The sequence below is a fragment of the Chelon labrosus genome (genome assembly GCF_963514085.1).
Source record: "Chelon labrosus genome assembly, chromosome: 18".
Taxonomy (NCBI): domain Eukaryota; kingdom Metazoa; phylum Chordata; class Actinopteri; order Mugiliformes; family Mugilidae; genus Chelon; species Chelon labrosus.
In genome coordinates, this window is record NC_140351.1 from 22,994,110 (window position 1) to 23,008,415 (window position 14,306).

Genomic DNA, 14,306 nt, shown 5'->3' on the forward strand with positions numbered 1-14,306 from the left:
CTCCATGGATCCTGCACTTTGGACCTCATGCATGAATGTTTTCCGATCCTTTTTGTTTTTTTCTCCACTCGAAGCAAAAAGAAACCTGCATTGACTACCAATTCTGTTCTTCACCACTGCGCATGTTGATGAATAGTGTTTGATCTAAAATTCGACACACATGCCAAGCACTTCGCAATTAGCATGAGGAAAGGGCCCAATAAATCCATACGAGGCCAGCAGACTGATGCGCCACTTGCAAACCACAAGCCACTGAAACTGCATGAAACGTTATCCTATGACAGGAGAAGTATACCTAACTCAAGCAAAAAAAAAGAGAGAAATAGCACCCAAGGGCAGCAAAAACAAACAAGCTCATGCTTAAGACAACAGTGCACACCAACACATTACAATCAATGCTCAGCACATACTGTGAGAATTCAATAAGACCACTTCAACTGTAGCCAAATCTTGATCTGTAGCACTAGGGGGAAGCAGAGGGCTGCCTGGACCACAGCATTACCACTCGGTGGAAAATCTCTTCCTATTCCACACTCTTTTTTTAGACTTTTTTGTCTACTGATAACAAGCTAACACTATTTGAGGGTTTACTTATGGTAAGTGATTTCATCCTAACTAATCAGTTCCTTATGTAACAGTTAATATTGGACTCTAAATCCTATAAACTTCCAAGTCTGCAAGTAGGAAAAATACACGAAGTCGTGCAAATGAATTTGCACATTAGAAAACAGCAGATACCGGAATATTTCACCTAATTTTAGCAAAATCCATGCATGTGAAGTGAAGTTATAGGAGAACTGCATACGCTTGGTTTGTTGGAAAAGTTTGCCCTTGTCATCGACAAACTGACAATGACCAACGCAGCAACCTGAAATACTGAAATAAAATATATACAAGTTGAGTTGTAATGTCTCAGTACAAAATTAAATGACATACACTGTAAATACACTGCTCAAATAAAAAAATAAAAAATAAATAAATAAAGGAACACTATTAAATTTGTGGGATATTAATCTGGTCTGTCAGATAACAGAGGGGGTTGTTAATCAGTTTCAGCTGCTTTGGTGTTAATGAAATTAACAACAGGTGAACTAGAGGGGTAACAATGAGACAAACCACAAAACAGGAATGTTTAACAGGTGGATGCTGCTCATTTTTTTCCCTTCTCATCTTTTTGGACTGACAGCGGTTACAGAAGATAAATGAATGAATGAATTAATGAATCTTTTCAGACTGTTTTTCACTGGTTTTACATTTGGCTAGGGGCAGTGTAACTACTGGTAGCATGAGGCGATACCTGGACCCTACAGAGGCTGAACAGGCAGTCCAACTTCTCCAGGGTGGCACATCAATATGCATCATTGCCAGAAGGTTTGCTGTGTCTCCCACCATAGTCTCAAGAGCATGGGGGAGACAGGCAGTTACTCTAGGTGAGCTGCACAGGACTGTAGAAGGTCCTCAACCCATCACCAGGACCAGTAACTACTCCTTTGTGCAAGGAGGAACAGGATGAGCACTGCCAGAGCCCTACAAAATGACCTCCAGCAGGACACTGGTGTGAATGTCTCTGACCAAACAATCAGAAACAGACTTCATGAGGGTGGCCTGAGGGCCCAATGTCCTCTAGTGGGCCCTGTGCTCACTGCCTGGCACTATAGAGCTTGACTGGTATTTGCCATAGAACACCAGGATTGACAGGAGGTCCACCACTGGCGCCCTGAGCTTTTCACAGATGAGAGCAGGTTCACCCTGAGCACATGTGACAGATGTGAAAGGGTCTGGAGAAGCCGTGGAGAATGCTATGCTGCCTGTAACATCATTCAGCATAATCGGTTTGGTGGTGGGTCATTGATGAACTAGGATATCCATGGAGGGACACACAGAGGTCTACAGGTTAGGTGAATAAAGATAAATAAAGAATGCAGGTTACATTATTTTTGAACTTTTTATTTTGAATATTTTAGAAAAGTGCTTCACAAATAGTCAGTCAATCAGAGCAACTAGAAAGAGAGTTCTCAATAATATAATCCACGTTGACGAATAAAATGTTCCAGGTGCTACGAGACCAGCAGCTGTAGGAGTTTGGCCACAACCACGACATTGAGGCTATTTCCTAGGACTCTGTATTGCTGAATGGTAGAAATCTGCTCCGGGAAGGCTGTAAAACACATTGAATGAAAATTAGGTAGATGAACAAAATATGTAGACACTGGGATTTACTAGGAACATCAACATTATATAGTCTAATTAAGAAAAAATAAGAAGCAACAAAATCTAACCAAAGCCTGGTTTACTGATCGACACTCAACACTGACACTATATTAAAACTGATTTGAATGGCTAACTGAATGAATTAGATCTATTTAATAATAACTTTAGACCCATACATGTCCATGGGCATACATTGTGTAGGACAAGCTCATTAAAATACAACATTATTCAAAATTGTGGACTTCCTGTGGAGTTTAGTGTATCTGTATACATGTCGGTCAGCCATTTAGACATTTTTGCACGCACCTCCAAAAGAACCATGGCAAATGAAATGTTTTACCACTAGTCACATCGGTGCAATGTTTCATGAGTTTTTAGGTATCCCTAGGCACTGAACAGCAGCATCCTGTTTCACTGAAATTCGGCACACCGGTAGTGCATTGCAGTTTGAGGAAAACTCACAATATTCAAAACTATACATTAACAAGGTCTGACATTTGTGCAGCAGAGTAAGAAAAAAACATGCAATTTCCTGTTTTCCAGTAGGTGGTGCTATGGCCATTCCTGGATCTGTTCAGGCTGGGCTCTTGTCAAATATGTAAAGCCGCAAACTTCTCAAAAACATCTCAAATGTGCAATGCTAAAATCTTAACTACATTGGGTTGATTCTCAAGAAGGAGATCCTTAAAGCACAAGATTTCTGACTTCCCGCTGATTATTTGAGGGTCTATCTGTTAAGGTTGGTTCGCTTAACTTACATTTGAAATCTGAAACCTTGATCTTTAGGGCCTGTTCAGACATTGCATTAAGATCCGATCTGAGAGATCCGAACACGAAAAAGACAGGTGTAAACACCCTCAGGACACACTGAGATCACATTTGAGAGATCCGATCTCTGACCACATTTGGTGGTGGTCTGGATCACACGTGTCCACATTATTTTGGCAGTGTGAACGCAGTGCGTCCGGTGTCACCTCCGATGCTCAACAGGGGTGTTCCTGCATCAGTGGAGTTTTGCCTCATTCATTCAGAAAAAAAAGCAGTAGAGATCCATTAGAGACAGCAGCTGTTACAATATTCAACTGTGCCCCAGGTGATGTCAGGGTTTGTTTACATACAGAGACGCCTTTATGATACTGGAGATGCATTTGTAGACGCATGTTAATGCCAGGTCTGAACACATGTACCTAAAGCTGGTCACTTGTGATCAGATAGCCCAGATCGGCTATTAATGCAAGGTCTGTGTAGGCCCAAATATAAATTTTCAACGTTCAGGTCTTAGAAGTGGGCACACATACAACGTAGACAAATTGGAATCTTTGGCAATACAAGCAAAGTGGCTGACTTCTTGTCTGAAGGCTTGAATTTTATGAAAAAGTTGATGACTTTTTGTGCATTTATAGGGCATGTGAAGTCCAAGTATATCTATAAAAATAAAAAGAATTCCTCAAAGACAAAACAACTGTCCACAAAGTCAGCACTGGCACCCTAATAAGAATCCCTAGTAAAACATAATTCCTTGAAGGACAATATGCTCCTGCAGACGATACCCTAGCTTCGTCAGCGTGGGTCACCATAAGCATACACAGTTGGAAGATAACATGCACTAGCACATCATTTGAAAAAGAGGCTGAGAGGCAAACTGATATTTAGCTTAAAGGAGTTACAGCTTTGTTACTTACAGAAACTTTGAGGGAAGCCCATGAGGTTGGCTACTTCTCTGGGAGAAAAATAGCGTAGCTTCAGTTTTAAGAGCCGCTGGAGTTTCTCTTCTTCAGAGTACTGGTCCAGGTCCGTAAACACAGTCTCCAACTGCAGGGGTCACAAAGCAAAACCATCAGCACACCACCATAAAAATGTCACTCTTTTGAAGCTCAGTTGTTAGTGTCACTGACACTGTTGTATATGGTACGTTATTATGACCAGTGGTTTAACAGTGAGTACGACCGGTCTAACCTATTGTCTTCTGCAGGTGTCGGGATACAGAAGGATCCAGAAACCAATGGATTATCCGAGAGAGGCGGAGTCTCTCCCAAACAATATGGTGGCCACCATCCGTGAACGTCATTCCCGCTCTGCAGATTCCAATGGGTGACGTCACGGAGGGTTCGTCCATCGTTTATGTACAGTCTATGCTTTCTTCTCATCTTTTCTCATCCTGACAATGACATATTGACATCTGGAGCCAAACTTAGTAAGAGGCTCTTGTTTTTTTTTCAACACAGAGCGCATCATATCTAAATTTGGACCTGCCTGACATGGATCACCAAGATCCTGTCAAAATCCACCAAAAACCTACAATAACATCGTCTTTCACCACATGACTCCAGAATTCCCAGCCCTTCCTTTGATCCAGCACAGTTTATAAACCATCAGCTTATAAATTGACCCAGGTTTACAACAGCTCATGCATTGTGAGTCCCTACAAGTTTCACCAGAAATGTCAAGAGACCCAGATAGCAGTCCAAGTTCCTGCATGGGCACAACTATGTATCCAAGTCAGACAGCCAGCTGTTTTCACGAGGCATGCTTACACCAGAAGGTAAGAACTGAGCTGGAGTGAGCTAAGGGACTTCCAGCTCAGACGATCAAAAACTCAACTAAGGAAAGAGCTGTGATGAAACGACTCAACAAGGTCAGGAGTTCTGTCACACTATGCAGTATGCTGAACTGGCAAATGCCAATGTCCTGCCTGTGGGATTTGTCAGTCACCCTGGAGCCCCATTTGGCCTTGTTGAGGTGAAGTCTCGCTTTAAAAAAATGGTTTCCCAGGTGGTACACATCAGGGTCCTGGATAGCCATCCACACAGGTATTACTGGCAGGTTCAGGGCCAACTGACAATTACTGGACAGGAATGATGTGGCTTTGTCACCGACATTTATTGCTGAAATGAAGGCAAAGTTCTACATCTACTGTTAAAACACTTACACTTGAATGTACACTTCACACAAATCTGACCACTGGTTTTATAGCGGTCTCAAAGTCGTGCCTTTGCACAGAAGATGGTTTAGATATTTGATGTACTTTACTGTGGCTCTGCTGTCAAATGGATGTTTTTTTCAAAGGTAGCCTTATTGAAAACACTGAATATTTCATATATGCCATTATGTCAGTTAGCTCTAATCAAAAACTTATTGATGAAAGCTTGGTTTTGGCCAGATATTCTTGATTAGTCTCATCACGTTAGCTAAATTTCATGCCAATAACTGTGTATTTGTCGGTAGGTATGCCTTCACCATAGAGTTCAAACAATACATTCACTCAATACAGCATTCTCACAATCAGAAAGCAATTAAAACTATAACTGGTTGTACAAAGTTCTCATAAAGGTAGAGGAAGATCTCTTTTTTTATCAGAGCATTATTTAATGACCCCTCTTCCGTTTTGTTGGCACCGGTTATTTAGAACTTTTGCTTCTTTTCTGCATACTTGACGTGACAGAATGTAAAATACATACAGGTTGGCAGGTAGGACTTGTTTCTAATTTTGTTACAGCAAAACATTGTTTGTAGCAAGTAAAACGTTGCCATATTCAAGCACCCAAACATGTATTTGGACACTGTACATTCACAGTGTTCTTAATTTTTTTTAAAGCCTTTGCTGAAAGAAAGTCATACCTCAGTTTCAGTGCCGCACTGCAGTACTGACCCAGTTCCCTCCACATACCGGCCATAGCTACGGATAAAAACAAGAATACAATTATACATCAAAATTACTGCATCATTAGTTAAACCACGTTTAAAGTAGCACAAGAAACACCTTTCTAGCAAATCGTGTGGAGATCTAAAGGAACAGTTTTTCTATGCTGAAATCACAGAAATGACAGAAATCAGTGGTCCATTTCCTAATCTTAATAAAGTCAGAGAAAACTAGTGACTGTGGAATACTACATAGTAACAGAAAATGTGTATTTATGTAATACCTAATCAGTTAACCCACTAAGGGCCTGTTCAGACCTTGCATTAAGATCCAATCTGGGCAATCCGATCACAAAAGACCAGCTTTAGGTAAACGTGTTCAGACCTGGCATGAACATGCATCTCCAGATTCGATCTCAGTTTCACACGCAGAAGAATATTTTAACAGCTAGTATCTCTAATGGATCTCTACCGCTGTGTACTCTTTAATTTTATACTTTAATTTTTAAGTTTGTACTTAGGTTACAACAGCTACAAGGACAGAATATTTTAAAAGGCTCTCATTAGTGAACAAACATCATCTATGCGACTCACACTACCAAAGGAACATGGGCATGTGACCCAGACCACCTCCAAATGTAGTCAGAGATACAAAAGCTTAATTCAATAAAGTGGTCTGTACCCATTTAATTTTTATGCCATCTTTTTTACGGTGCTGCTCTTGAAGAAAAACAAACAATACAAACACTAATGGGATACCGATTGAGCACTAGATTTCCTCTATAAATGCAAAGAAATGCATTTTGAACCAATCACAGCCGTTACAGTCCGCGTCTGCTTAGTTACATTTCTGAGGAGGTGCACGTCAGGGTAAGTCGTAGGGTCTTTCGTAGGATCCGGGGCGACTAGACGCCATTACATTTCCAAGTGTGGCATGTAACATACTGCATTAAGGTGGGGAGAATGGAGTAAAGGGAGGCATAGTTGAAGTCCCCTGAGATAAGAAGAGAGTCGGGGTGCGACACTACAGTGTGAATGAGCTCACGGGTCGTTGCAGCATCGGCAGAATGAGGGATGTATGCAGTCCTTGAGCTGACAATTAATATGACCGTATCCCGATAGTCCTCTGGATTGTCAACGTGATGTTTAGCATTCATGAACATTAGCATTAGCCAATGTGAGAGAGGCCTTTAGATGTTAAGAAGCTGCCCTGATTTCCTTTGTGATCTCTCTGACTATTGCGTGTCACGCTTTTGAAGTGATTTTTGCAGTCATCCTAAATCTGAAATCCAGTAATTCTTGTCCATCAAAGTATCATTTGTAAAGTCTACCCTATTCTCTAATAATCCAGATGTCACTAGCATGCGATTAATCTGACACATCAGGCTGTGAAGGATGCAAGTGTACGGTACATTTGAGGGAGGCTTTAAAATGCTACAGCCTTTGTCTTTCTGCTGTGACATATTCACTCTTTGATTGCAGTTTAACAGGATGCAACCCTTTAAACTGGTACACAACCTATATCTTAAAGGTTCCTATTACACAACTATGAGCCACATACCTGGAAGAATACATTGGGCAAGAAGCTGAACTGATCTTACATTGCTGATGCTACCAATAAGCCTGAGCCTTGGCTTTTACACCTTAAATTTCAAAATGTCAAGTTAAAGGCTAATTCGTGGTTTTAGTGTGCAACTGGTGTGAGAAACAAGTCACTTGCAAAGTCAGGCTTTAGCACCATACTACCAATGACACAAGGTGCACTAGATGCTAAGTACTCCTGAAAATGATGATCAACTTGTTTTTCAGGAAAGACCTGGAGCTTGGTATGGACACACACACACATTACTAGGCATATTCTAATGAAGGTCTCATCACTAAAATAATGTGTAATAAGTGCAATTTGTGTGACAATTACAAACAAGACTATCAGTGAACCCACCCTTTGGTAAAGCAGACAGATCTCCTGCATGTAGGCCGAACAATGTCCAAGATACGACCGTATCGCAGCAATACTTTAGAAGAAAGGAGATACTGTTCCATGTTTGCTTCCACGTGTGGTTCCAAAAAGTCTTGGATCTGCCTGACGGAGAGACAGCTGTTCTGATTCATCTTCCTCTGGGCATCCATTTCCGTCTCTAGTTTATACAGGTAATGAGCCCCCTGCATTCCTTCTTCCGGCTGGCTGGGAAGTTCGCAGGTAGGACTGAAGATTGTAGGGTATGTGAGGGAATCGCCGTCAGCTGGAACAGGGAAAGCATCTGCAATCTGAGATTAGAAACTTTGTGTAAAACCATAAACAGTTAGATCTATATACTGTATATAAAATATGAGATGCTGACAGGGTTTGTGTTTTTTTAGCCATTTATCAAAACCTATTCCAAGCCAAATGCTGGGTTCCTTTGACAGTAGTAGTTTTGGGCCATCACGCATCACTACTGTGAACTGTTTGTGGGTCTTTCTGCAGTTAGTTTTGCCTTCACCTACAAAAATGTATGCTGTAATCAGGAGACTGGCCCACGATATTCTGTTGATGGTACATTTTGGTCCCTATTGTGACGGCTCCCAGGCCTCAAGACCCACTTCTTCATTTGTTGGTGTTTGGGGGAGTGGTTCATTAGTAGTGATGACGGACAAATAGACTGATGTGATTGCCAACCTTTATCTGTAGGTGTCTGAGCAGTCTCTCTCTCTACTTCGGTTTGGTTGAACTTTGGGTTATCTTGTGTTCTTCATGTTCAAACTTCATAAGCAGCATTTTTTTTCTCATTCAAATGTTAAGACAGCAATTTAAGTACTTACCTTTTTCAACAATCAGTGCACCACTTCCCTGCAAGTTAGCTTTAACTATACTCTCCAGGGTATCCTTCATTCGTTTTCATTCGGATCAGGAACCACAGAGTAATGCTGAGCAATCTTCAGCAGTTGCTCCTCCAAAAATCTGAATAATGCTTATTCAAACAACAAGTAATCTCAACTAATCACATGTGAGACTCCACTAACATAGCAAAAAAACTAATTCTATCACAGCCCAAGCGGACGAGCCCCCATTTTGAAATCTAAATGAATCCAAATGAATCTAAAAATATAATAAAAGTAAATGTATTATATTATATACTTCAATCAAATATGCACTCAGTAAATCAGTCATGTATTGTGGGTTTGAGTGTATAAATGCAAGAATAGAAGAACACACGATAACCCCAAAGTTCAACCAAACCAAAGCTCAGCTCAGCCAAGCCAAACCAATCCAAAGTAGAGAGAGACTGCTCAGACACCTACAGGTAAAGGTTAGCAATCACATCAGGTGTCAGCCATCGCTACTACTAACAAAATAGCAAAAATACAATATAAACCCAAAACAGAAGCATCATACTACAAGAAATATTAACCAGAGGTCTGGCGGAAAAGCCAAACAAGAATGTTTTAGACATTTCATACTACCGGGATTACTGTCAGTAAGCCTTACCTTTGAAATAGTCAGGGTGCTCATGTTTTCTGATGGAATTCTAGCAATCAAGAAGTAACGGAGTCTTGAATTTGGGATCCCAACCTGGATAACGAAACCGTGACAAAAATCATGATCATCGTTGCATGAATTCTTTAACACATACCTTCAGATATATCAAGCAGTGCTGTATTTCTTACACTTGTGGGTGAGACCATGACCTCCTGAAAAGTGTATCCACATTCAGTCAGAGTTTTCACCAGCCGTTCCCTAGAGATATATAAATTAGGAACATTAACTCTCAAATGATCTGCCGTCCCATGCAGAACATCATAAGAGAAATTTAAATGGACCAACAATGAGCACCAGTCCTGTATGACATCAGTGCTGCTTAAAAGTATCCCGGGGCAAGTCGTCCTGGCCCAGATGCAGCGAATCGGACTTGTGTGAAAATCCGCTGATGTTTTGAGTCATTTTTATGCAGAAATGTAGAAACCTCGGAGGAGTGCAAATACATTCATGCTGCACTGTACCAATTTGTTGTAGACAAAGAACTAGTTTCATTACTTTGATACTACATGCCTATGGTACATAGTCCCCTTTGGATTGCAGACTTGCTGTCATCATAATCATTACCTGGCAGAGGAACACTCAAAGCCTTTCACATTCTCCAACAGGATGAAGCGGGGAAGCCTGCACAACCTAACGGCACATTGTTATATGCAAGCCGGGAAGAAAGAAGGACAGGGTTTATTCACAGAAACCTCTTACAGCATATGAACCAATGGCTACATGGTCATGTCTTTAATGAAAGTAGTTTTTTCTCTGAAAGGCAAAATATTGTCCAAATAGATGAGATCTGCTATTAAATGTTTTAGTTAAAAATACTATTGCACTGTCCCTCATGTCTCTTCATCAAGATAATTGAACATAACAGCTAAATACGAAACCAAGCAACCAACCATAACATTATGACTAATATTTTGTTGGTCCCTCTTTTGCCATCCTGAACCGTTCAGACACACTAGACAGGTGTATGGTGGTATCTGGCACCAAGACATTAGCAGCAAATCCTTTAAGCTGACAAGTTGCGCGGTGGGACCTCTATGGATCGGACTTGTTTAAGAATCAAACACATCCCACAGATGCTTAACTGGATTGAGATCTGGGTTGCAATTAGCTGGATCTGGATGTAGAACCTGGTGCCATGAGTTTCCCAGGTCAGCGACCAACATCGTACCCAAGTGCCCATTGTGGGCACTGCATGTTCTGACTTCTTTCTAACAGAACCAGCATTAAAGTATTCTATTCTATAATGTTATGGTTGATCTGTGTTTGTCACAGTTGCCAGTCTTGTAAAATTCTGTTTTAATCCAACCAGGGTGCAATTAAAAGCTAATCAGATTTAGGACCATCAAAGGAGACATAAAACCTTGGCAGAAGATCGAGGATGAAGAGGAAGCTCTTTGTTCTGGCATCAGCAACGTCACCCTGTATCCCTATCCTGCAGAGAGTAAATATAAAAAATAGCATGTTGGCAAAACAGTTGAAAAGAAGATAAAGCTTTTAGTGCAACGGCCCGGAAAAAACATTCCTATTGATTAAAAAAAGGAGACAGGTGAGATTGTAATACAGGTAAGGTGTAAAATATAGTTAGCAAAACTTCAAATATGCCTTAAATATGGCTCAATAGATGACCTGTAATTTTTATTTTTTTTACTTCTGAAGTCAGACAGTGATTATTGTATTTGGATTCTGCAATGGCTGGGTATGATTTCAGCCTGTTCAAGCATGCATTAAAACTAGAGGTAGAAAGACACACAGACAACAACAACTGTAGACAGCTGCGGCAAAGGACCGACAAATGATCCCTTCCTAGTTTCCTAGGTTAAAATGTTGATGATAATACATGAAAAATTACTCAAAACATCACACAAGTCCTAAAAGTAGACGAAGAGAACCCAGTCACTCAGACTATAATAACATAGTAAGTGTAAAATATAGTAAGTAACTGTAGCACCGTAATCTCCGGTAATAAGGGTATTATCAACTATTAATTCTAGGTGATCTATTATATTCGGGTACAGTGAAGGTGAAGGTGAAACACATAATTCCACAAAGACTGGGCTAAGTCTAAGGGGAATATGTAAGTTCAAAAGTCTCGGCTTTCACAGCTTTCAGGTTCATACAAAACAAAGGGACCTACCTGGTGAAAGGTTGGCAAGGAGGGCTCATCAAAAGCAAATCAAAAGATAATTTGTTGAAGTCATCTAACGTTATTCCCTAAAAAAAAGAAAAAAAGCATTTCAATTATGCTGGTCACCTGTGCCTTCATAGCTTATTTCTGTTAGAAATGGGGAGGATGGAGCCTCTTAATCAGGTAATACTCAATCTACACCCAGTATTAAAATGTGACCAGTAACACAGCATGTATCATGTCCCCATGCCTGCATTATACTACCCCCCCAAATGATAAAGGTGTTTATTTTTATGCTTATTTGCACTGTGATTGGATCTTAAGTGGTAGATTGAGGTCAATATCGATGCCAGGTGTGCACACATACAGGTATACAGCAGGCAACTTATGATCAGATAACACCAATGGACCAATGTCTGAACAGGACCTGAGTGTCTTGGATCAGCCAGAATAAATCTCAGCTACATGTTATTTAATCGGTATATGACCAAATACTGAAGAAAAAACATCAAGCTGAAATATCATCTAATTTAATCTCTTCCCGCCCAAGAAAGAAACTCAAGTAGTGCAAAAGGTTGTACCAGTCATGTAAATAGCAGATCAAATGCTGTCCAACACCATGAAACGGTTGCCAGTGTACAGAAGGGAAACACACTGGCTGTACTACATGCAAGTCTGAATCAGTGTTTAGTTTAAATGCAAACAGTCATGCCTAAACTCTCCAATACCACCAACCTCAATGGTCTTGTTCCAGAGGGGTGTATCAGGGAAATTGTGCATGTAGATTTTATTGGCCACGGTGTTTATGTCGACAGCAGCCACTACCTGGGCAGGTATGCCACTCTCTGTAGGAAGAAAAAATGAGACAACGAAAAGGTAATGTTTCAGTGGCGAAATTACATAACAATATGGACACACCAGCTCACGTGTATAAATCACAGACTGTATATAAATATGGACAACACATCCCCACTCCCTTGCACTGGCCAAACTGACGCTATTTTCCCAGAGATACCGCCGGCGCCATCTTCACCATCAGAGTCTGGGCAGTACGGTGAGAGTCATGCGAAGCCACATTCTCGATGACCCACCCACACTTCTGCCAGACTCACTTGCATTTTGATTTAATTAATACTGCGCTCTGCTCTACCTCCACCAGTTACAAAGAAATGTTGGATTATACACACTAATTATTTTTTCCAACTCTCAAGGTCCTACAGGAGACTGCTTCACGGAGCAGTCGGCTTGGCAACTTCATCATGAGGTCACATCCTGTTTCTATAGCATCAAATAACTAACCTAAACTAAACTTACGAGAAAAACAGACACTTGAGTATGCATCAGTATAATTAACAACCTAAAATAACAGAAACCATATAGAAAAAAAATGTATTTGACGTGTTTTTTGGTATTTTAGTTTGGCCCAAGTCCCATCCACTAACATGGAGGGGGTGGAGCTTATGACCTATACTGCAGTCAATCACCAGGGGGAGCTCCACTTACTTTGGTGGAGCTGTTCATCTTTATACAGTCTATGCTTTCGATGGCGTAACCCCCTATGGACGCCGAGTACCGCTTTAGGCTTGATTTATACCCATGCGAAAGCACTTAGACCTTTGCGCTGGTGTGTCTGTATTGTTGTGTAGTTACGACTGGTCAGCTGTGTTGAGTCTTACTCTTAAACTCATGCTGGAGTTTAAGATAATACATGTGGATCAACAGTTTCTTTCACTGAAATCACTGCAATACTGAACATAGAGAATACACCTGTGTAGATGTTGCCTGTACAAGGGACAACTTCCTGTGTTTATCCGGCTGTTGTGTCACGTGAACAAGGAAATGCATTTCCGACCAATCACAGCCGTTACGGTCCGCGTGGCCGCGAGAAATTTCCGGGGAGGTGCACGTCAGTTTGGTGTAGGTACGGCGTAGCTTGGTAAATACTCCTGCAAGACTATAAATGACACTTGTCTGGCTAAGTGGATAAAGTGGAAGTCACAGCGTAACAAAAAAAACTATTCGAGCCAAACAGTCCTTGTTTTTGTTGCGATCTAATGAACGGCAACGTGGCAGAGAATGGAGTACAACGTCCAGTGAAATAAACCACTAAAATCAGTAGCCTCTCTCTCAATGAACTCACCCTTTAAGGCATAATGCATCCCTCCTATGCCGCTGTATAGCTCCAGTACCCGCAGTTTCTCCATGACACACCGCGTTACAATCATTCTTCTGCTGTTTTTTTCTTCTGGGATTTCTGGTTGTTTTGACGTGACTGGGTGTAATACTGCCCTCCACAGGATAAGATTAGATTTGTACACAGTCCTGCATCATACAGAAACTGTACTTCTGTATACAGAAACAGAAGAGATCAATTATCAGATAATTTAGATTCTCTGGATGGCATTACCTTGGCCTCCTACTACCTTGGTGTTATATTTGATGAGGATATGTCCTTTAATTCATACATAAAGCAAGTGACCTGGACTGCCTTCTTGTGTAATATTGTCAAAATTAGGAACATCCTGTCTCAGGGTGATGTTGAAAACTAGTTCATGTGTCTTCCATTCTGGATAACTGTCTGTCACAACTGTCTGTCTGGCTGTCCAAATATCTCTTTTAAAAAGCCTCCAATTGATTCAAAATGCTGCAGCAAGAGCATTGATGGAATTAGTAAGAGAGATCATATTACTAAATATCCCAACAGATCACTTTGATCTCAAAGTACAAGCTTACTTGAGGTTACTAGAGCTTCAAAAGGTAGAATGGGAGGTAAAGCCTTCAGCTATCAGCCCTCTCTACTTTTAGGGTTAG

The 14,306-nt window shown here is 40.9% G+C and overlaps 1 protein-coding gene across 1 annotated transcript; it reads right to left on the reverse strand.

Annotated features, from left to right (window-relative positions):
- Window positions 1–894: 894 nt before the first annotated feature.
- On the reverse strand, window positions 895–14,013 carry trdmt1 (tRNA aspartic acid methyltransferase 1). Its single transcript, XM_084566703.1, has 11 exons — window positions 13,636–14,013; window positions 12,231–12,340; window positions 11,505–11,581; window positions 10,731–10,802; window positions 9,935–10,000; window positions 9,499–9,568; window positions 9,320–9,403; window positions 7,793–8,118; window positions 5,830–5,887; window positions 3,894–4,023; window positions 895–2,158 (listed from the first exon to the last, which is right to left on the reverse strand). The coding sequence occupies exons 1-11, from the start codon at window positions 13,718–13,720 to the stop codon at window positions 2,058–2,060; spliced, it is 1,179 nt and encodes a 392-aa protein (XP_084422829.1). The 5' UTR covers window positions 13,721–14,013; the 3' UTR covers window positions 895–2,057.
- Window positions 14,014–14,306: the final 293 nt, after the last annotated feature.

What these genes read in the sequence shown, in the direction of transcription:
- trdmt1 (XM_084566703.1), bottom strand. Translation starts at nt 13,720, where the DNA reads ATGATTGTAACGCGGTGTGTCATGGAGAAACTGCGGGTACTGGAGCTA. An exon ending in TCATGGTCTCACCCACAAGT is followed by an intron (nt 9,404 to 9,498) that starts GTAAGAAATACA and finishes TTCGTTATCCAG; the next exon opens with GTTGGGATCCCAAATTCAAG. An exon ending in GGGCTTCCCTCAAAGTTTCT is followed by an intron (nt 2,159 to 3,893) that starts GTAAGTAACAAA and finishes TGTGTTTTACAG; the next exon opens with CCTTCCCGGAGCAGATTTCT.